This window comes from Coregonus clupeaformis, chromosome 23 (assembly GCF_020615455.1).
Source record: "Coregonus clupeaformis isolate EN_2021a chromosome 23, ASM2061545v1, whole genome shotgun sequence".
Classification (NCBI taxonomy): domain Eukaryota; kingdom Metazoa; phylum Chordata; class Actinopteri; order Salmoniformes; family Salmonidae; genus Coregonus; species Coregonus clupeaformis.
This window is the reverse complement of record NC_059214.1, coordinates 30,965,202-30,985,934: the sequence shown is the minus strand read 5'-3', so window position 1 is coordinate 30,985,934 and position 20,733 is coordinate 30,965,202. Positions and strand designations below refer to the sequence as shown.

Sequence of the window (20,733 nt, the reverse complement as noted above, 5' to 3'; positions counted from 1 at the left end):
CTTTCTCTCTCTTTCTCACTCTCTAGCCATCCCTCTCTTTCTCACTCTCTAGCATCCCTCTCTCTTTCTCACTCTCTAACCATCCCCTCTCTCTTCTCACTCTCTAGCCATCCCTCTCTCTTTCTCACTCTAGCATCCCCCTCTCTTTCTCACTCTCTAGCCATCCCCCTCTCTTTCTCACTCTCTAGCCATCCCTCTCTTCTTTCTCACTCTCTAGCCATCCCTCTCTCTACTCCCTCTCTCATCTCTAGCCATCCCCTCTCTTTCTCACTCTCTAGCCATCCCCTCTCTTTCTCCTCTCTAGCCTCCCTCTCTTTCTCACTCTCTAGCCATCCCCTCTCTTTCTCACTCTCTAGCCATCCCCTCTCTTTCTCACTCTCTAGCCATCCCTCTCTTTCTCACTCTCTAGCCATCCCCCTCTCTTTCTCACTCTCTAGCATCCCCCTCTCTTTCTCACTCTCTAGCCATCCCCCTCTCTTTCTCACTCTCTAGCATCCCTCTCTTTCTCACTCTCTAGCCATCCTCCTCTCTTTCTCACTCTCTAGCCATCCCTCTCTCTTTCTCACTCTCTAGCATCCCTCTCTTTCTCACTCTCTACATCCCCCCTCTCTCTCTCTCACTCTCTAGCATCCCTCTCTCTTTCTCACTCTCTAGCATCCCCCTCTCTTTCTCACTCTCTAGCCATCCCCCTCTCTTTCTCACTCTCTAGCCATCCTCTCTCTTTCTCACTCTCTAGCATCCCTCTCTCTTTCTCACTCTCTAGCCATCCCCCTCTCTTTCTCACTCTCTAGCATCCCTCTCTTTCTCACTCTCTAGCCATCCCTCTCTCTTTCTCACTCTCTAGCCATCCCCCTCTCTTTCTCACTCTCTAGCATCCCTCTCTCTCTTCTCACTCTCTAGCCATCCCCCTCTCTTTCTCACTCTCTAGCCATCCCTCTCTCTTTCTCACTCTCTAGCCATCCCTCTCTCTTTCTCACTCTCTAGCCATCCCTCTCTCTTTCTCACTCTCTAGCCATCCCTCTCTCACTCTAGCATCCCTCTCTCTTTCTCACTCTCTAGCCATCCCTCTCTCTTTCTCACTCTCTAGCATCCCCCTCTTTCTCACTCTCTAGCATCCCTCTCTCTTTCTCACTCTCTAGCATCCCCTCTCTTTCTCACTCTCTAGCCATCCCTCTCTTTCTCACTCTCTAGCATCCCTCTCTCTTTCTACTCTCTAGCCATCCCTCTCTCTTTCTCACTCTCTAGCCATCCCCTCTCTTTCTCCTCTAGCATCCCTCTCTCTTTCTCACTCTCTAGCCATCCCTCTCTCTTTCTCACTCTCTAGCATCCCTCTCTCTTTCTCACTCTCTAGCATCCCTCTCTTTCTCACTCTCTAGCCATCCCTCTCTTTCTCACTCTCTAGCTATCCCTCTCTCTTTCTCACTCTCTAGCATCCCCCTCTCATTCTCACTCTCTAGCCATCCCTCTCTTTCTCACTCTCTAGCCATCCCTCTCTTTCTCACTCTCTAGCCATCCCTCTCTTTCTCACTCGCTAGCCATCCCCCTATCTTTCTCACTCTAGCCATCCCTCTCTCTTTCTCACTGTCTAGCATCCTTCTCTCTTTCTCACTCTCTAGCCAATCCCTCTCTTTCTCCCTCTCTAGCATCCCTCTCTTTCTCACTCTCTAGCATCCTCTCTCTCTTTCTCACTCTCTAGCCATCCCTCTCTCTCACTCTCTGCCATCCCTCTCTTTCTCACTCTCTAGCCATCCCTCTCTTTTCTCACTCTCTAGCCATCCCCTCTCTTTCTCACTCTCTAGCATCCCTCTCTTTCTCACTCTCTACCATCCCTCTCTTTCTCACTCTCTAGCCATCCCCCTCTCTTTCTCACTCTCTAGCATCCCTCTCTCTTTCTCACTCTAGCACCCTCTCTACTCTCTGCATCCCTCTCTTTCTCACTCTCTAGCATCCCCCTCTCTTTCTCACTCTAGCATCCCTCTCTTTTCTCATCTCTTAGCCATCCCTCTCTTTCTCACTCTCTAGACCATCCCCCTCTCTTTCTCATCTCTAGCCATCCCCTCTCTTTCTCACTCTCTAGCATCCCCCTCTCTTTCTCACTCTCTAGCATCCCTCTCTTTCTCACTCTCTAGCATCCCTCTCTCTTTCTCACTCTCTAGCATCCCCTCTCTCTTTCTCACTCTCTAGTCCCTCTCTCTTTCTACTCTCTAGCATCCCTCTCTCTTTCTCATCTGGCATCCCTCTCTCTTTCTCACTCTCTAGCCATCCCCCTCTCTTTCTCACTCTCTAGCATCCCTCTCTCCCTGCATCCCCCTCTCTTTCTCACTCTCTAGCATCCCTCTTTCTCACTCTCTAGCATCCCTCTCTTTCTCACACTCTAGCATCCCTCTCTCTTTCTCACTCTCTAGCCATCCCCCTCTCTTTCTCACTCGCTAGCCATCCCCCTGTCTCTCACTCGCTAGCATCCCTCTCTCATTCTCACTCTTTAGCCATCCCTCTCTCTTTCTCACTCTCTAGCTCTTCCCTCTCTCCTTCTCACTCTCTAGCATCCCTCTCTCTTTCTCAGTCTCTAGCATCCCTCTCTCTTTCTCACTCTCTAGCATCCCTCTCTCTTTCTCAGCCTCTAGCATCCCTCTCTCTTTCTCACTCTCAAGCATCCCCCTCTCTTTCTCACTCTCTAGCATCCCTCTCTCACTCTAGCCACCCCCCTCTTTCTAACTCTCTAGCATCCCTCTCTTTCTCACTCTCTAGCATCCCCCTCTCTTTCTCACTCTCTATCCATCCCTCTCTATCACTCTAGCCATCCCCCTCTCTTTCTCACTCTCTAGCATCCCTCTTTCTTTCTCACTCTCTAGCCATCCCCCCTCTCTTTCTCACTCTAGCCATCCTTCCTCTCTTTCTCACTCTCTAGCATCCCCTCTCTTTCTCACTCTCTAGCCATCCCTCTTTCTCATCTCTACCATCCCTCTCTTTCTCACTCTCTACCATCCCCTCTCTTTCTCACTCTCTAGCATCCCTCTCTCTTTCTCACTCTCTAGCCATCCCCTCTCTTTCTCACTCTCTAGCATCCTCTCTCTCTCACTCTTTCTCACTCTCTAGCCATCCCTCTCTCTTTCTCACTCTCTAGCCATCCCTCTCTCTTTCTCACTCTCTAGCCATCTCTCTCAGCTCTCTTCCCTCTCTTTCTCACTCTCTAGCCATCCCTCTCTCTCTCACTCTCTAGATCCCTCTCTCTTTCTCATCTCTACCATCCTTCTCTTTCTCACTCTCTAGCCATCCCCCTCTCTTTCTCACTCTAGCATCCCTCTCTCATTCTCACTCTTTAGCCATCCCTCTCTCTTTCTCACTCTCTAGCATCCCTCACTCACTCTCTAGCCATCCCTCTCTTTCTCACTCTAGCCATCCCCCTCTCTTTCTCACTCTCTAGCCATCCCCCTCTCTTTCTCACTCTCTAGCATCCCTCTCTTTCTCACTCTCTAGCATCCCTCTCTCTTTCTCACTCTAGCATCCCTCTCTCATTCTCACTCTTTAGCCATCCCTCTCTCTTTCTCACTCTCTAGCATCCCTCACTCACTCTCTAGCCATCCCTCTCTTTCTCATTCTCTAGCCATCCCTCTCTCTTTCTCACTCTCTAGCCATCGTCCTCTCTTTCTCACTCTCTAGCATCCCTCTCTCACTCTAGCCAGCCCTCTCTCTTTCTCATTCTCTAGCCATCCCTCTCTCTTTCTCACTCTCTAGCCATCCCCTTCTCTTTCTCATTCTCTAGCCATCCCTCTCTCTTTCTCACTCTCTAGCCATCCCCCTCTCCTTCTCACTCTCTAGCCATCCCCCTCTCTTTCTCACTCTCTAGCCATCCCCCTCTCTTTCTCACTCTCTAGCATCCCTCTCTCTATCACTCTCTAGCATCCCTTTTTCTTTCTCACTCTAAAGCATCCCCCTCTCTTTCTCACTCTAAAGCATCCCCCTCTCTTTCTCACTCTTTAGCCATCCCTCTCTCTTTCTCACTCTCTAGCATCCCTCTCTCACTCTCTAGCCATCCGTCTATCTTTCTCACTCTCTAGCCATCCCTCTCTCACTCTAGCATCCCTCTCTCTTTCTCACTCTCTAGCCATCCCCCTCTCTTTCTCAATCTCTCTACCCATCCCCCTCTCTTTCTCACTCTCTAGCCATCCCCCTCTCTTTCTCACTCTAGCATCCCTCTCTCATTCTCACTCTTTAGCCATCCCTCTCTCTTTCTCACTCTCTAGCATCCCTCACTCACTCTCTAGCCATCCCTCTCTTTCTCACTCTCTAGCCATCCCCCTCTCTTTCTCACTCTCTAGCATCTCTTTCTCACTCTCTAGCCACCCCCCTCTTTCTCACTCTCTAGCTATCCCCCTCTCTTTCTCACTCTCTAGCCATCCCCTCTCTTTCTCACTCTCTAGCATCCCCTCTCCTCTCTAGCATCCCTCTCTTTCTCACTCTTGCCATCCCTCTTTCTCACTCTCTAGCATCCCTCTCTCTTTCTCACCCTCTAGCCATCCCCCTCTCTTTCTCACTCTCTAGCCATCCCTCTCTCTTTCTCACTCTCTAGCCACCCCCCTCTCTTTCTCACTCTCTAGCCATCCCCTCTCTTTCTCACTCTCTAGCCATCCCTCTCTTTCTCCTCTCTAGCATCCCTCTCTCTTTCTCACTCTCTGGCATCCCTCTCTTTCTCACTCTCTAGCTCCCTCTCTCTTTTTTCTTCTCTCATCCTCCTCTCTTTCTCCTCTGTCCATCCCTCTCTCTTTCTCATCTCTGCTCCTCTCTTTCATCTAGCCATCCTCTCTTCTCTAGCGTCTCTCTATCTCATCCCTCTCTCTCTACTCTCTGGCATCCTCTCTTTCACTCTCTAGCATCCCTCTCTTTCTCACCCTCTAGCCATCCCCCTCTCTTTTTCACTCTCTAGCCATCCCCTCTCTTTCTCACTCTCTAGCCATCCCCTCTCTTTTTAACTCTCTAGCCATCCCCTCTCTTTTTCACTCTATAGCCTTCCCTCTCTCCTTCTCACTCTCTAGCATCCCTCTCTCTTTCTCAGTCTCTAGCATCCCACTCTCTTTCTCAGTCTCTAGCATCCCACTCTCTTTCTCAGCCTCTAGCATCCCACTCTCTTTCTCAGTCTCTAGCATCCCCTCTCTTTCTCACTCTCTAGCATCCCTCTCTCACTCTAGCCACCCCCCTCTTTCTAACTCTCTAGCATCCCTCTCTTTTTCTCACTCTCTAGCCATCCCCCTCTCTTTCTCACTCTCTAACATCCCTCTCTATCACTCTAGCCATCCCCCTCTCTTTCTCAGTCTCTAGCATCCCTCTTTCTTTCTCACTCTCTAGCCATCCCCCTCTCTTTCTCACTCTCTAGCCATCCCCCTCTCTTTCTCACTCTCTAGCCACCCCCTCTCTTTCTCACTCTCTAGACAGCCATCTTTCTCACTCTCTAGCCATCCCTCTCTTTCTCATCTCTAGCCCCTCTCTCTACTCTCTAGCATCACTTTTCATCTTCCATCCTCTCTTTCTCACTCTCTAGCCATCCCCTCTCTTTCTCACTCTCTAGCATCCCATTCTCTTTCTCTAGCCTCTCTTCTCACTAGCATCCCCTCTCTTTCTCACTCTCTAGCATCCCACTCTCTTTCTCACTCTCTACCCATCCCTCTCTTTCTCACTCTAGCATCCCCCTCTCTTTCTCACTCTAGCCATCCCTCTCTCTTTCTCACTCTCTAGCCATCCCTCTCTCTTTCTCACTCTCTATGCATCCCTCTCTCTTTCTCAACTCTCTAGCTAATTCCCTCTCTCTTTCTCACTCTCTAGCGTTCCCTCTCTCTTTCTCACTCTCTAGCATCCTCTCTCTTTCTCACTCTCTGCATCCCACTCTCTTTCTCACTCTCTAGCATCCCTCTCTTTCTCACTCTCTAGCATCCGTCCCTCTCTTTCTCACTCTCTAGCATCCCTCTCTCTTTCTCACTCTCTAGCCATCCCTCTCTTTCTCATCTCTAGCATCCTCTCTCTTTCTCACTCTACCCTCTCTTTCATCTGCCTCTCTTCCATTCTCTCTCTCTTCTTTCTCACTCTCTAGCCATCCCTCTCTCTTTCTCACTCTCTAGTCATCCCTCTCTTTTCTCACTCTCTAGCATCCCTCTCTCTTTCTCACTCTCTAGCCATCCCCTCTCTTTCTCACTCTCTAGCCATCCCTCTCTCTTTCTCACTCTCTAGCATCCCCCTCTCTTTCTCACTCTCTAGCTTCCCTCTCTCTTTCTCACTCTCTAGCCATCCCTCTCTTTCTCACTCTCTAGCATCCACCTCTCTTTCTCACTCTCTAGCATCCCTCTCTCTTTCTCAGTCTCTAGCATCCCACTCTCTTTCTCAGTCTCTAGCATCCCACTCTCTTTCTCACTCTAGCCATCCCCCTCTCTTTCTCACTCTCTAGCCATCCCCTCTCTTTCTCACTCTCTAGCCATCCCCTCTCTTTCTCACTCTCTAGCCATCCCCCTCTCTTTCTCACTCTCTAGCATCCCTCTTTCTTTCTCACTCTCTAGCCATCCCCTCTCTCTTTCTCACTCTCTAGCCTCCCCCTCTCTTTCTCACTCTCTAGCCATCCCCTCTTTCTCACTCTCTAGACATCCCTCTCTTTCACTCTCAGCCATCCCTCTCTCTTTCTCACTCTTAGCCATCCCTCTCTTTCTCACTCTCTAGCCATCCCTCTCTTTCTCACTCTCTAGCCATCCCTCTCTCTTTCTCACTCTCTAGCCATCCTCTCTCTTTCTCACTTCTGCATCCCTTCTCTCTTTCTCATCTCTAGCCATCCCTCTCTTTCTCACTCTCTAGCATCCTCTCTCTTTCTCACTCTCTAGCCATCCCCCTCTCTTTCTCACTCTCTAGCCATCCTCTCTCTTTCTCACTCTAGCATCCCTCTCTCTTTCTCACTCTCTAGCATCCCTCTCTCTTTCTCACTCTCTAGCATCCCTCTCTTTCTCACTCTCTAGCATCCCTCTCTCTTTCTCACTCTCTAGCATCCCTCTCTCTTTCTCACTCTCTAGCATCCCTCTCTCTTTCTCACTCTCTAGCATCCCTCTCTTTCTCACTCTCTAGCATCCCTCTCTCTTTCTCACTCTCTAGCCATCCCTCTCTCTTTCTCAATCTCTAGCATCCGTCTCTCTTTCTCACTCTCTAGCATCCCTCTCTCTTTCTCACTCTCTAGCCATCCCCTCTCTTTCTCACTCTCTAGCATCCCTCTCTCTTTCTCACTCTAGCATCCACCTCTCTTTCTCACTCTCTAGCCATCCCCTCTCTTTCTCACTCTAGCATCCCTCTCTCTTTCTCACTCTCTAGCATCCCTCTCTCTTTCTCACTCTCTAGCATCCCTCTCTCTTTCTCAGTCTCTAGCATCCCACTCTATTTCTCAGTCTCTAGCATCCCACTCTCTTTCTCACTCTCTAGCCATCCCCTCTATTTCTCACTCTCTAGCATCCCCTCTCTTTCTCACTCTCTAGCATCCCCCTCTCTTACTCACTCTCTAGCCATCCCCTCTCTTTCTCACTCTCTAGCATCCCTCTTTCTTTCTCACCCTCTAGCCATCCCCCTCTCTTTCTCACTCTCTAGCCTCCCCCTCTCTTTCTCACTCTCTAGCATCCCTCTCTCTTTCTCACTCTCTGGTCTTCCCCTCTCTTTCATCAATATCTGTCTCCATCTCTTTTACTCTCTGTCTTATTCTCTGGACATCCTCTTTCTCTTTTCTCCTTCTTTACTAACTTCTGTCCTTTTTTCCTCTTATCCTCTTTCTCATTCTGATGTAATCATTTTTTCTCTGTTCATATATCTTTCTCTATCTTATCAATCTCTCTCCGTTCTCTTTTTCTCATGCATCCTTATCTTTCTCTCTTTGCCATCCCTCTCTTCTACATCTCTGGCATCCTCTCTTTCTCACCTCTCTCATCTCTCTATCTCTTTTTTCTGGCCTTCTTCTGTTCTCTCTTTTTCTGCTCCATCTCTTTTCATTTAGCTCTTTTCTTATGCTCTCTCTGGCCTCTTTCTTACTACTGTTTTTATATTTTCCCTTCTTTCTCCCTTCTCTAGCATCCCCTCTCTTTCTCACTCTCTACATCCCTCTCTCTTTCTCACTCTCTAGCCATCCCCTCTCTTTCTCCTCTCTACATCCCTCTCTCTTTCTCACTCTCTACATCTCTTTCTCAGTCTCTCATCCCTCTCTCTTTCTCACTCTCTACCATCCCCTCTCTTTCTCACTCTCTAGCATCCCCCTCTCTTTCTCACTCTCTAGCATCCCCCCTCTTTCTCACTCTCTACCATCCCTCTCTCTCCCTCTCTACATCCCTCTTCTTTCTCCTTTGCCATCCCTCTTCTCACTCTCTACCTCCCTCCTTTTCCTCTCTACCATCCCCCTCTTTTCTCACTCTCTAGCATCCCCTCTCTTTCTCCCTCTAGCCATCCCTCTCTTTCTCACCTCTCCATCCCCTCTCTTTCCACTCTCTAGCCATCCCTCTCTTTCTCACTCTCTGCATCCCTTCTTTCTCACTCTCTACATCCCTCTCTTTCTCACTCTCTACCATCCCCTCTCTTTCTCACTCTCTAGCATCCCTCTCTTTCTCACTCTCTACATCCCCCTTTTCTCTCTCTCATCCTCTTTCTCACTCTCTACCATCCCTCTCCTCCTTTCTCACTCTCTTATCCCTCTCTTTTCTCACTCTCTAGCCATCCCCTCTCTCTTTCTCCCTCTCTAGCCATCCCCCTCTCTTTCTCCCTCTCTACATCCCTCTCTCTTTCTCACTCTCTAGCATCCTCTCTTTCTCACTCTCTAGCATCCCCTCTCTTTCTCACTCTCTAGCCATCCCTCTCTCTTTCTCACTCTCTACCATCCCTCTCTCTTTCTCACTCTCTACATCCCTCTCTTTCTCACTCTCTAGCATCCTCTCTTTCTCACTTCTAGCCATCCCTCTCTCTTTCTCACTCTCTACCTTCCCTCTCTCTTTCTCACTCTCTACTTCTCTTTCTCATCTCTACATCCCTCTCTTTCTCACTCTCTAGCATCCCTCTCTCTTTCTCAGTCTCTAGCATCCCACTCTCTTTCTCAGTCTCTAGCTCCCTCTCTTTCTCACTCTCTACCATCCCCTCTCTTTCTCACTCTCTAGCATCCTCTCTTTCTCACTCTCTAGCATCCCCTCTCTCTCACTCTCTAACCATCCCCCTCTCTTTCTCACTCTCTAGCCATCCCTCTCTCTTTCTCACTCTCTACCATCCCCCTCTCTTTCTCCTCTCTAGCCATCCCCTCTCTTTCTCACTCTCTACTCCCTCTTCTTTCTCACTTCCCCTCTCCATCCCCCTCTCTTTCTCACTCTCTGGCCTCCCCCTCTCTTTCTCACTCTCTAGCATCCCCCTCTCTTTCTCACTCTCTAGCATCCCCCTCTCTTTCTCACTCTCTAGCATCCCTCTCTCTTTCTCACCCTCTAGCCATCCCCCTCTCTTTTTCACTCTCTAGCCATCCCCTCTCTTTTTCACTCTCTAGCCATCCCCTCTCTTTCTCAGTCTAGCATCCCTCTCTCTTTCTCACTCTCTAGCCATCCCCCTCTCTTTCTCACTCTCTAGCCATCCCCCTCTCTTTCTCACTCTCTAGCATCCCCCTCTCTAGCCATCCCTCTCTCTCTCTAGCATCCCTCTTTCTCACTCTCTAGCATCCCTCTCTAGCATCCCTCTCTCACTCTCTGTTATCCCTCTCTTTTTCACTCTCTAGCCATCCCCCTCTCTTTCTCACTCTAGCCATCCCCCTCTCTTTCTCACTCTAGCCATCCCCCTCTCTTTCTCACTCTCTAGCCTCCCCCTCTCATTCTCACTCTCTAGCATCCCCCTCTCTTTCTCACTCTCTAGCCATCCCTCTCTCTTTCTCACTCTCTAGCCATCCCTCTCTCTTTCTCACTCTTTAGCCATCCCACTCTCTCACTCTCTAGCATCCCCATCTCTTTTTCACTCTCTAGCCTTCCCTCTCTCCTTCTCAGTCTCTACCATCCCACTCCCTTTCTCAGTCTCTAGCATCCCACTCTCTTTCTCAGTCTCTAGCATCCTACTGTCTTTCTCAGTCTCTAGCATCCCACTCTCTTTCTCAGTATCTAGCATCCCACTCTCTTTCTCACTCTCTAGCCATCCCCTCTCTTTCTCACTCTCTAGCATCCCCCTCTCTTTCTCACTCTCTAGCATCCCCTCTCTCTCACCCTCTAACCATCCCCCTCTCTTTTTCACTCTCTAGCCATCCCCTCTCTTTTTCACTCTCTAGCCATCCCCTCTCTTTTTCACTCTCTAGCCATCCCCTCTCTTTTTCACTCTCTAGCCATCCCCCTCTCTTTCTCACCCTCTAGCCATCCCACTCTCTTTCTCACCCTCTAGCCATCCCCCTCTCTTTCTCACCCTCTAGCCATCCCCCTCTCTTTTCACTCTCTAGCCATCCCCCTCTCTTTCTCACTCTCTAGCATCCCTCTCTCTTTCTCACTCTCTAGCCATCCCCCTCTCTTTCTCACTCTCTAGCCATCCCCCTCTCTTTCTCACTCTCTAGCCATCCCCCTCTCTTTCTCACTCTCTAGCATCCCCTCTCTAGCCATCCCTCTCTCACTCTCTAGCATCTCTCTTTCTCACTCTCTAGCATCCCTCTCTAGCATCCCCCTCTCACTCTCTAGCATCCCTCTCTTTCTCACCCTCTAGCCATCCCCCTCTCTTTTTCACTCTCTAGCCATCCCCTCTCTTTCTCACTCTCTAGCCATCCCCTCTCTTTCTCACTCTCTAGCCATGCCTCTCTCTTTCTCACCCTCTAGCCATCCCCCGCTCTTTCTCACTCTCTAGCATCCCTCTCTCATTCTCACTCTTGCATCCCCCTCTCTTTCTCACTCTCTAGCCATCCCCCTCTCTTTCTCACTCTCTAGCCACCCCCTCTCTTTCTCACTCTCTAGCATCCCCCTCTCTAGCCATCCCTCTCTCACTCTCTAGCATCCCTCTTTCTCACTCTCTAGCCATCCCCCTCTCTTTCTCACTCTCTAGCATCCCTCTCTAGCATCCCTCTCTCACTCTCTGTTATCCCTCTCTTTCTCACTCTCTAGCCATCCCCCTCTCTTTCTCACTCTAGCCATCCCCCTCTCTTTCTCACTCTCTAGTATCCCTCTCTAGCATCCCTCTCTCACTCTCTGTTATCCCTCTCTTTCTCACTCTCTAGCCATCCCCCTCTCTTTCTCACTCTAGCCATCCCCCTCTCTTTCTCACTCTCTAGCCTCCCCCTCTCATTCTCACTCTCTAGCATCCCCCTCTCTTTCTCACTCTCTAGCCATCCCTCTCTCTTTCTCACTCTCTAGCCATCCCTCTCTCTTTCTCACTCTTTAGCCATCCCACTCTCTCACTCTCTAGCATCCCCATCTCTTTCTAACTCTCTAGCCATCCCCTCTCTTTTTCACTCTCTAGCCTTCCCTCTCTCCTTCTCAGTCTCTAGCATCCCACTCCCTTTCTCAGTCTCTACCATCCCACTCCCTTTCTCAGTCTCTAGCATCCCACTCTCTTTCTCAGTCTCTAGCATCCCACTGTCTTTCTCAGTCTCTAGCATCCCACTCTCTTTCTCAGTATCTAGCATCCCACTCTCTTTCTCACTCTCTAGCCATCCCCTCTCTTTCTCACTCTCTAGCATCCCCTCTCTTTCTCACTCTCTAGCATCCCTCTCTTTCTCACCCTCTAACCATCCCCCTCTCCTTTTCACTCTCTAGCCATCCCCTCTCTTTTTCACTCTCTAGCCATCCCCTCTCTTTTTCACTCTCTAGCCATCCCCTCTCTTTCTCACTCTCTAGCATCCCTCTCTCTTTCTCACCCTCTAGCCATCCCCCTCTCTTTTCACTCTCTAGCCATCCCCTCTCTTTCTCACTCTCTAGCCATCCCTCTCTCTTTCTCACTCTCTAGCCATCCCCCTCTCTCTCACCCTCTAGCCATCCCCCTCTCTTTCTCACTCTTTAGCATCCCTCTCTCTTTCTCACTCTAGCACCCCTCTCTCTTTCTCACTCTCTAGCCATCCCCCTCTCTTTCTCACTCTCTAGCATCCCCTCTCTAGCCATCCCTCTCTCACTCTCTAGCATCTCTCTTTCTCAATCTTTCGCCATCCCCTCTCTTTCTCACTCTCTAGCATCCCCTCTCTTTCTCACCCTCTAACCATCCCCCTCTCTTTTTCACTCTCTAGCCATCCCCTCTCTTTTTCACTCTCTAGCCATCCCCTCTCTTTTTCACTCTCTAGCCATCCCCTCTCTTTCTCACTCTCTAGCATCCCTCTCTCTTTCTCACCCTCTAGCCATCCCCCTCTCTTTTAAATCTCTAGCCATCCCCTCTCTTTCTCACTCTCTAGCCATCCCTCTCTCTTTCTCACTCTCTAGCCATCCCCCTCTCTTTCTCTCTCTAGCCATCCCCCTCTTTCTCACTCTCTAGCATCCCTCTCTAGCATCCCTCTCTCACTCTCTAGCATCCCTCTCTTTCTCACCCTCTAGCCATCCCCCTCTCTTTTTCACTCTCTAGCCATCCCCTCTCTTTCTCACTCTCTAGCCATCCCCTCTCTTTCTCACTCTCTAGCCATCCCTCTCTCTTTCTCACCCTCTAGCCATCCCCCGCTCTTTCTCACTCTCTAGCAGCCCTCTCTCATTCTCACTCTAGCACCCCCCTCTCTTTCTCACTCTCTAGCCAACCCCCTCTCTTTCTCACTCTCTATCCATCCCCCTCTCTTTCTCACTCTCTAGCATCCCCCTCTCTTTCTCACTCTCTAGCCATCCCTCTCTCTTTCTCACTCTCTAGCCATCCCCTCTCTTTTTCACTCTCTAGCCTTCCCTCTCTCCTTCTCAGTCTCTAGCATCCCATTCTCTTTCTCAGTCTCTAGCATCCCACTCTCTTTCTCAGTATCTAGCATCCCACTCTCTTTCTCACTCTCTAGCCATCCCTCTCTCTCACTCTCTAGCCATCCCCCTCTCTTTCTCACTCTCTAGCCATCCCCCTCTCTTTCTCACTCTCTAGCCATCCATCTCTCTCTCACTCTCTAGCCATCCATCTCTCTTTCTCACTCTAGCCATCGCCCTCTCTTTCTCACTCTCTAGCATCCCTCTCTCTTTCTCACTCTAGCATCCCCCTCTCTTTCTCACTCTCTAGCATCCCTCTCTCTCATTCTCTAGCCATCCCCCTCTCTCTCACTCTCTAGCCATCCCTCTCTCACTCTCTAGCCACCCCCTCTCTTTCTCACTCTCTAGCATCCCTCCCTCTTTCTCACTCTCTAGACCATTATCTCCATCTCTTTCCATCACTCTATCCTTTGTAAATCCACCTTGTTCCTCCTTTTCTCTCCATTCTTTCATCTAGTACTCCTCTCAATCCCTCCTGTTCTTGCGCCCATCTCTACCTTCATTCCTAAATCACTCCCCCTTCTCCCCCCTCCTCCTCCTCCTTCAATCTGACAAGGCTGGAGAGCCAAGACTTTTATTGACAAAGCCATAGACCTGCCTCTTAGACAGCCAAAGAGGGGAGAGGACAGGAAGAAAGAGGTGGAGAGAGAGTGAAGGTGGGAGGGAGGGAGGAAAAGAGAGAGGGGGTAGGGATAGATGGCTGACTATTAGTGCAGCATATACCATAGTCTTGCTGGGTGAATCCATCATTGGTGGAATGACGGAAGAAAAAAAAAATTCTGAAGACACCTCCCCCTTTATTCGGTCTTGACCCAATCAGTCTCTCTAGCCTGTCTCTGATTTGGGGAAAGAATAAACTAAAGCAGAGTAGAAGTGTGAGGAGTCTCTTCTAAAAAGAGAGAGGGAGAGATGCACTACATGACCAAAAGTATGTGGACACCTTCTCTTTGCACGTCTTATTCCAGAATTATGGGCATTAATATGGAGTTTGTCCCCCCTTTGCTGCTATAGCAGCCTCCACTCTTCTGGGAAGGCTTTACACTAGATGTTGGAACATTGCTGCAGGGACTTGCTTCCATTCAGCCACAAGAGCATTAGTGAGGTCGGGCACTGATGTTGGGCGATTAGGCCTGGCTCGCAGTCGGCGTTCCAATTAATCCCAAAAGTGTTCGATGGGGTAGAGGTCAGGGCTCTGTGCAGGCCAGTCAAGTTCTTCCACACCGATCGACAAACCATTTTGTATGGACCTCGCTTTGTGCATGGGGGCATTGGCATACTGAAACAGGAAAGGGCCTTCCCCAAACTGTTGCCCCAAAGTTGGAAGCACAGAATCGTCTAGAATGTCATTGTATGCTGTAGCGTTAAGATTTCCCTTCACTGGAACTAAGGGGCCTATCCTGAACCATGAAAAACAGCCCCAGACCATTATACCTCCTCCACCAAACTTTAAAGTTGGCACTATGCATTGGGGCAGGTAGCGTTCTCCTGCCATCCGCCAAACCCAGATTTGTTTGTCGGGCTGCCAGATGGTGAAGCGTGATTCATCATTCCAGAGAACGCGTTTCCACTGCTCCAGAGTCCAATGGCGGTGAGCTTTACACCACTCCAGCCGACGCTTGGCATTGCGCATGGTGATCTTAGGCTTGTGTGCGGCTGCTCGTCCATGGAAACCTATTTCATGAAGCTCCTGACAAACAGTTATTGTGCAGACGTTGCTTCCAGAGACAGTTTGGAACTCGGTACTGAGAGTTGCAAACGAGGACAGACTATGTTTACACGTTACGCGCTTCAGCACTCGGCGGTTCGGTTCTGTGAGCTTGTGTGGCCTACCACTTCACGGCTGAGCCGATGTTACTCCTAGACGTTTCCACTTCACAATAAAAGCACTTACAGATGACCGGGGCAGATCTAGCAGGGCAGAAATTTGACGAACTGACTTGTTGGAAAGGTGGCATCCTATGACGGTGCCACATTGAAAGTTACAGAGCTCGTTAGTAAGGCCATTCGACTGCCAATGTTTGTCTATGGATATTGCATGGCTGTCTGCTCAATTTTATACACCTGTCAGCAACAGGTGTGGCTGAAATAGCCGAACCCACTCATTTGAAAGGGTGTCCACATACACTATATATACACAAAAGTATCACACTGATCTCAGCTAAAACATACTTCAAAACACACTTAAAACTATCATACACACCACACCGCACACACACACACCTCTCCTAGTCAACTAATTGCTATGAGAATTATCATAGGCATGGCATTAACCCTAATAGTCATATCAGACACAGACTATTTAAAACGCACCCCTATAGCACCAGCTCCATTGTGGGTAGAGTCTGGGGAGATCTAACCAATCGGACTGAGCCAGGAAGAAGGGCTCATTATTTCTCCATCACACACTGTTTCTCCCCAGATCTCTTTCTCTCTATCTCTCCCATCCACTCATTCTCTATATCAGTCAAACTCTATATACTATAACTAGCCCCTTAAGCCAATGGGTTTATAAGATAATGTCCAGCAATTTAAGCAAATGTAGCAAAGGAGTGCTCTGTCATACTCTGCTCTGTCTGTGAGAGAAACGTAATGATCCACTCTATAGAGGAGTACTGTCGATGTATGTGTGGGCTGTGTTTAGACAGGCAGCCCAATTCTGTTCTTTTTTTTTCACTAATTTGTCTTTTGACCAATCAGATCAGCTCTGAAAAAGATCTGATATGAAAAAACTGAATATCAAAACTTCAGTTGGTGGAAAAAAAGATCAGAATTGTGCTGCCTGTGTGAACGCAGCCAGTGTGACTAAGACTACCGTGGTCTTGAATGTGACTGAGTGTTTTTGAGCCACATGGCTGAGTAGGAGAAGAGCAGTCTGCTGTTTGTCCCTGTTCTCACACAAGCTGGTGCCTTGGACACACTCACACACAGGCTGGTGCGTGGGACATGCATGGGAACACACACACACGGTAGGACCAATGTTCCCTCTATTTTTTTTCATCACTGAGCAAATTTCTGGTCTGCTGAGCGCAAACATGAAAGCTGTGAAAATTCAGTGCAACTTCCGGAGTGCGTTTACTGTGAACACTGAGGCTGTATCTGCTTTAAGTTAGTTTTAACAGTGGTCAAGTAGGCTACTTTGGCTATTTGATCATAATGTAGGCCTACCAGAGTGGCCTACCATAAAAAAAACTATGGAGAAAATGCATCCCATAACATTTTAAAATGGAAATAGCTGTTCTATCATTCAGCCTACAGTAGAAGCCAATGTGTGGTGTTCAATGTAGGCCTACATTCCTTGAGACTTTTGAAAAAAACATGCAGGGCTTGACATTAACCCATTTATCCACTTGTCCTTCAGACAAGGCGACTGAAAATGTTGTTGTGTTTGATGCAAGAAACCACAAAATATGCTACCCTCTGCTACTTAGCTTATTAAAGCCTGTCTCAAAATAAAACACTGCCCCTTTAAGACAAAAACAAGCTTTTTACCCGACTTGCTTTTGAGCTCTTGTAGGAGGCAATCAATCCCACATTGCTGACTACAAATGATCTATAACTGGGCTAATAACTCACTAACTAGCAAAGGATATGAACAAATGTACAAATGTGCACACGACGCTACATGTAGCTTTCACTTTGATCTCAAAACAAGCACATCTTCTCACGACCGCTGATACTGTAAAAACAGTCCAGTTCAAAGTGAATGGCACAGATCCATATATGGCAATGGTCTATTTGCATATAGGCCTACTGCAGCTCTGATTGGTTATGGCACAACGGTCTGTGTAGAGTTCGTGCTGTCAATGCAATAGAATCTTACTCCATGCGTTATGCCTACAACAGAATCTCTTGTATAGTTAGTTTTGCATACTAAGTCTTGCATAGTTCATTTTGTTTCGGTATGTTGCATTGAAAGTGGCTAATATTACGTTGGTTTGATTACAATTCCCACAGTAAAGGGAAACGTTGATAGTGTTAACTAACGGGGAAAAGTCTAGAAAGTTCAGTGAACTTCAATCTCGTGCTTCTCTGCTCGCGCTGATATTTCTTCTGTGTGGCATCCCGCACGCAGCTTAGATGGAACATTGGGTAGGACCATTCCATACTGTTGGATTTATAGAGGGAACATTGGGTAGGACCATTCCATACTGTTGGATTTATAGAGGGAGCATTGGGTAGGACCATTCCATGCTGTTGGATTTTTTGAGGGAACATTGGGTAGGACCATTCCATGCTGTTGGATTTTTAGAGGGAACATTGGGTAGGACCATTCCATGTTGTTGGATTTTTAGAGGGAACATTGGGTAGGACCATTCCATGCTGTTGGATTTTTAGAGGGAACATTGGGTAGGACCATTCCATGCTGTTGGATTTTTAGAGGGAACATTGGGTAGGACCATTCCATGCTGTTGGATTTTTAGAAGGAACATTGGGTAGGACCATTCCATGTTGTTGGATTTTTAGAGGGAATATTGGGTAGGACCATTCCATGCTGTTGGATTTTTAGAGGGAACATTGGGTAGGACCATTCCATGCTGTTGGATTTTTAGAGGGAACATTGGGTAGGACCATTCCATGCTGTTGGATTTTTAGAGGGAACATTGGGTAGGACCATTCCATGCTGTTGGATTTTTAGAGGGAACATTGGGTAGGACCATTCCATGCTGTTGGATTTTTAGAGGGAACATTGGGTAGGACCATTCCCTGTTGTTGGATTTTTATCTCATGAGCTAATGTGTAGGAGACACACACATTCTGGTTAATTGAACAAAAATGCACACACACACACACAGACAGACACGCACGCAAACACAGTGGTGTATGGAACAAACACACACACAGGCTGGTGCGTAGGATGCTAAGCCTGGCTCCAGGTATCCTCGCCCTCTCTTGGAGCCATGGCTCCTGGATCAGTGTTCCATCTTATGGGAGAAAACAGACTGCGCTTGACCCCTGACTTGGAACTACTTCTGTACAAGCGGTTACACACGGTGATGTTAGCCTTTCACCTTTAACCTGGCAGGGCATCCGTGTTACAACACTGATCAGTCAGAAAACATCACTTCTCCAGGCCTTGTGATTGGAAAGTCTTTAGTTGCTTTGTACAACTAAAAAGGACACACTGTAGATACAAAGTCAAATATTGTATGGTCCGCACTCCAAACGTTACTAATATTGTGAATTTATTTTAAGTTATTTTCAATAACTTGTTGGTGCTTTGATGAGTTGATTAGAAATTGGGCGCCAGTTTGTTCAGTTAGCCCACACCACACAGACACATGTAGACTCATGTCTCATTATAAAAAGGTGTGACAGACAGTGTGATATCATCTTTCTGAACAATCAGCCACACACACGGCTCAGGTGTTATATTCTACCGCACACACAATAGACACACCTCACTCAAACAACGATGATACAGTATCGGACAGGCCAGGTGCGGGGGACAGAGGATCCACTGTTCCACTTGCATAAATCAGTCTCACAGAGCCCATTGTGACAGAGAGGACACTGATCCCTGTGTGTCACCGTCCTTCACTTAGCAACCACACAGATTACACCGTTTTTCCTCCTATCAATTTCTATCCCCCACTAACTCCTCCCGCTCTCCACTATTTCCTCCTATTCTCTGATTAGATAGCCAACTTCCCTCTGGTGAGACACACACTTCCTGCTTCGAGACGAGAATGTTCTTCGATCCCAAACAGAGAACTGATACAGAGAGAGCGAGTGAGAGAAAACGTGAGAGAATGAAGGAGTGTGTGAGAGAGTGAAGGAGAGGGAGGCAGTGGGGGGAAGACAGGGTATTGTATATCCGGACGCGTGCAGCTGCTGAGAGAGGGGGATGAGGGGAGGGAGGGAAAAGAGAGAGAGTGGAGGAGAGAAGAGGAGACCCCTGTAACGTCCCCCTGACCGTGGGGAACTGGGCTAAGATTATAGACACAGAGAGGGGTTCATATAACACCCCCCCCCCCAGACACACACACTCTATAAATACAGTATGCTATCAGCAGCACCATTTTGCAGTGCTTTACGCCTGAGCCTTGCCCCACATTCAAAGCATACCGTGCATACTGCTGCAAGGCCACCAATATACTACAGTTAGTACAGGGGCCTTTATGCCCCGGCCTCACCCAACACATATTCAGAGGGAAAGTATTAAAAATACTGATAAATATAAGTATGGGTCTTTTAAGCAATGTACACCTGGCTAACAGTGACAAACTAAAATCAGCTATAATGGCACACCGACTAGACTTCATTAGTCTATCAACTCTCACATTGGCATATTGTATGACTATTAACATAACTGAGGTTACTCCCATGAGCGCCTGGCGTGACCTCGTATCCCTCTCTCAGTGCAAGGTCACCAGCATCAGGGATGAAGACATGACGGGAACCAGATTCCGACCTGTGAGCGGAATTCCCAACCATACCAGCTGTGCCTTGGGAACTCTGGGAATGTTTGAGCGGCTTTGTGTGTGTGTGTGTGGCACAGAGGAACAGATGCTGGTGACAGACACACACACACAGAGTGTGTTATTAAAACAGCTCACAGAGGAACAGATGCTGGTGACAGAGTGGGGTGAGGCACGACATTCTCTGACCAAAGACAGGTGGCCCTCTGTGTGACACTGAGCACTTCCTCCCGACTCGCTGATCCAGCCAGCCACTCAATGACTAGGCCTATCCTACCATATGACCCCATTGACAATAAAAGGATATCTCATAGTGTAACCTTGTGTTGACTGCAGAAACAGTACGTAGGCCTAAATCCACCAAAGTCCTGGAGAGTAACAGCGTGTGCAGGCTTTTGTTCAACAATAGTCTTCTGATCAAGTTAGAAGACCTTGATTAGTTGAATAAGATGTGTTAGTGCTTGGCTAGAACAAAAACCTCTGCACCAAGACCAGGGTTGGAGACCCCTTCTGTATGTACATCCTATATGTACACATCCTATCAGCTAGTGTCTATGCTCCATGTGCAGTGTGCTAGATATCAGCCCTGGTCAAATGTAGTATACTATAGGGTAGGGGTATTCAACTCTTACCCTACGAGATCCGGAGCCTGCTGGTTTTCTGATCTACCTGATAATTAATTGCAACCACCTAAAATCAGTCCCTGATTAGAGGGGAACAATGAAAGAACGCAGTGGAACTGGCTTCGAGGTCTAGAGTTGAGTTTGAGGGCTCTAGGGAATAGTGTGCCAATTGGAACACAGCCTTGTGTTGTAACATGGACTCACCGGTGAGGTTGGTGCGGGCGCTGTAGGAGCCGAGGTACTGTCCATCTGTGTTGGGGGTGTAACACTCAAACAGCCCCTGGTCTCTGGCCTGGACCTTGGTGATGTGGAGCAGGGCTGAGTCCCTGGTCAGCCTCTCTACCCAGATCTCCTTACTGTTGACCCTCTGGGCGTACACCGCGTACGCATAGTTGGACTGGGCCGTGCTCACGATGCGGATCTCGCGGTCGGGCACCGAGGTCAAGTACATGGACCACTCAAAGTCCTGCTCCACGCCCTCCTTGTAGCCAGTCACGTTGCACCAGATGGTCACATGACTGCCCTCCGTCCGTACCAGCGGTCCACTCTGAACGGTCACTACCCTCTGGGCCACGCTCACGCCTGATAGGGGGAAACAGATGGAGAGGGGGAACGGGAAAGACAGAAAGAACATTGGTTACAAAACTGCTGTTAAAACATTTTGCATCCTGGGAGCTTTAGCTCCAGCACTCTCCCAAGATGAACAGAGTCAACATGACAGGTCCACTCAGTGTCCTGAAGAAAAGCCCTATAGTACCAGACAGTGTACTCACACAC

At 48.5% G+C, this 20,733-nt stretch overlaps 1 protein-coding gene across 1 annotated transcript in view; it reads right to left on the bottom strand.

Moving 5' to 3' along the window:
• LOC121536856 (immunoglobulin superfamily member 3-like) overlaps window positions 1-20,733 on the bottom strand; it is a 143,228-nt gene that overhangs the window by 91,394 nt on the left and 31,101 nt on the right. The window contains exon 2 of the mRNA XM_041844455.2: window positions 20,161-20,538. Coding sequence (XP_041700389.1) covers window positions 20,161-20,538 — 378 coding nt within the window. The remainder of the gene's footprint in view (window positions 1-20,160; window positions 20,539-20,733) is intronic.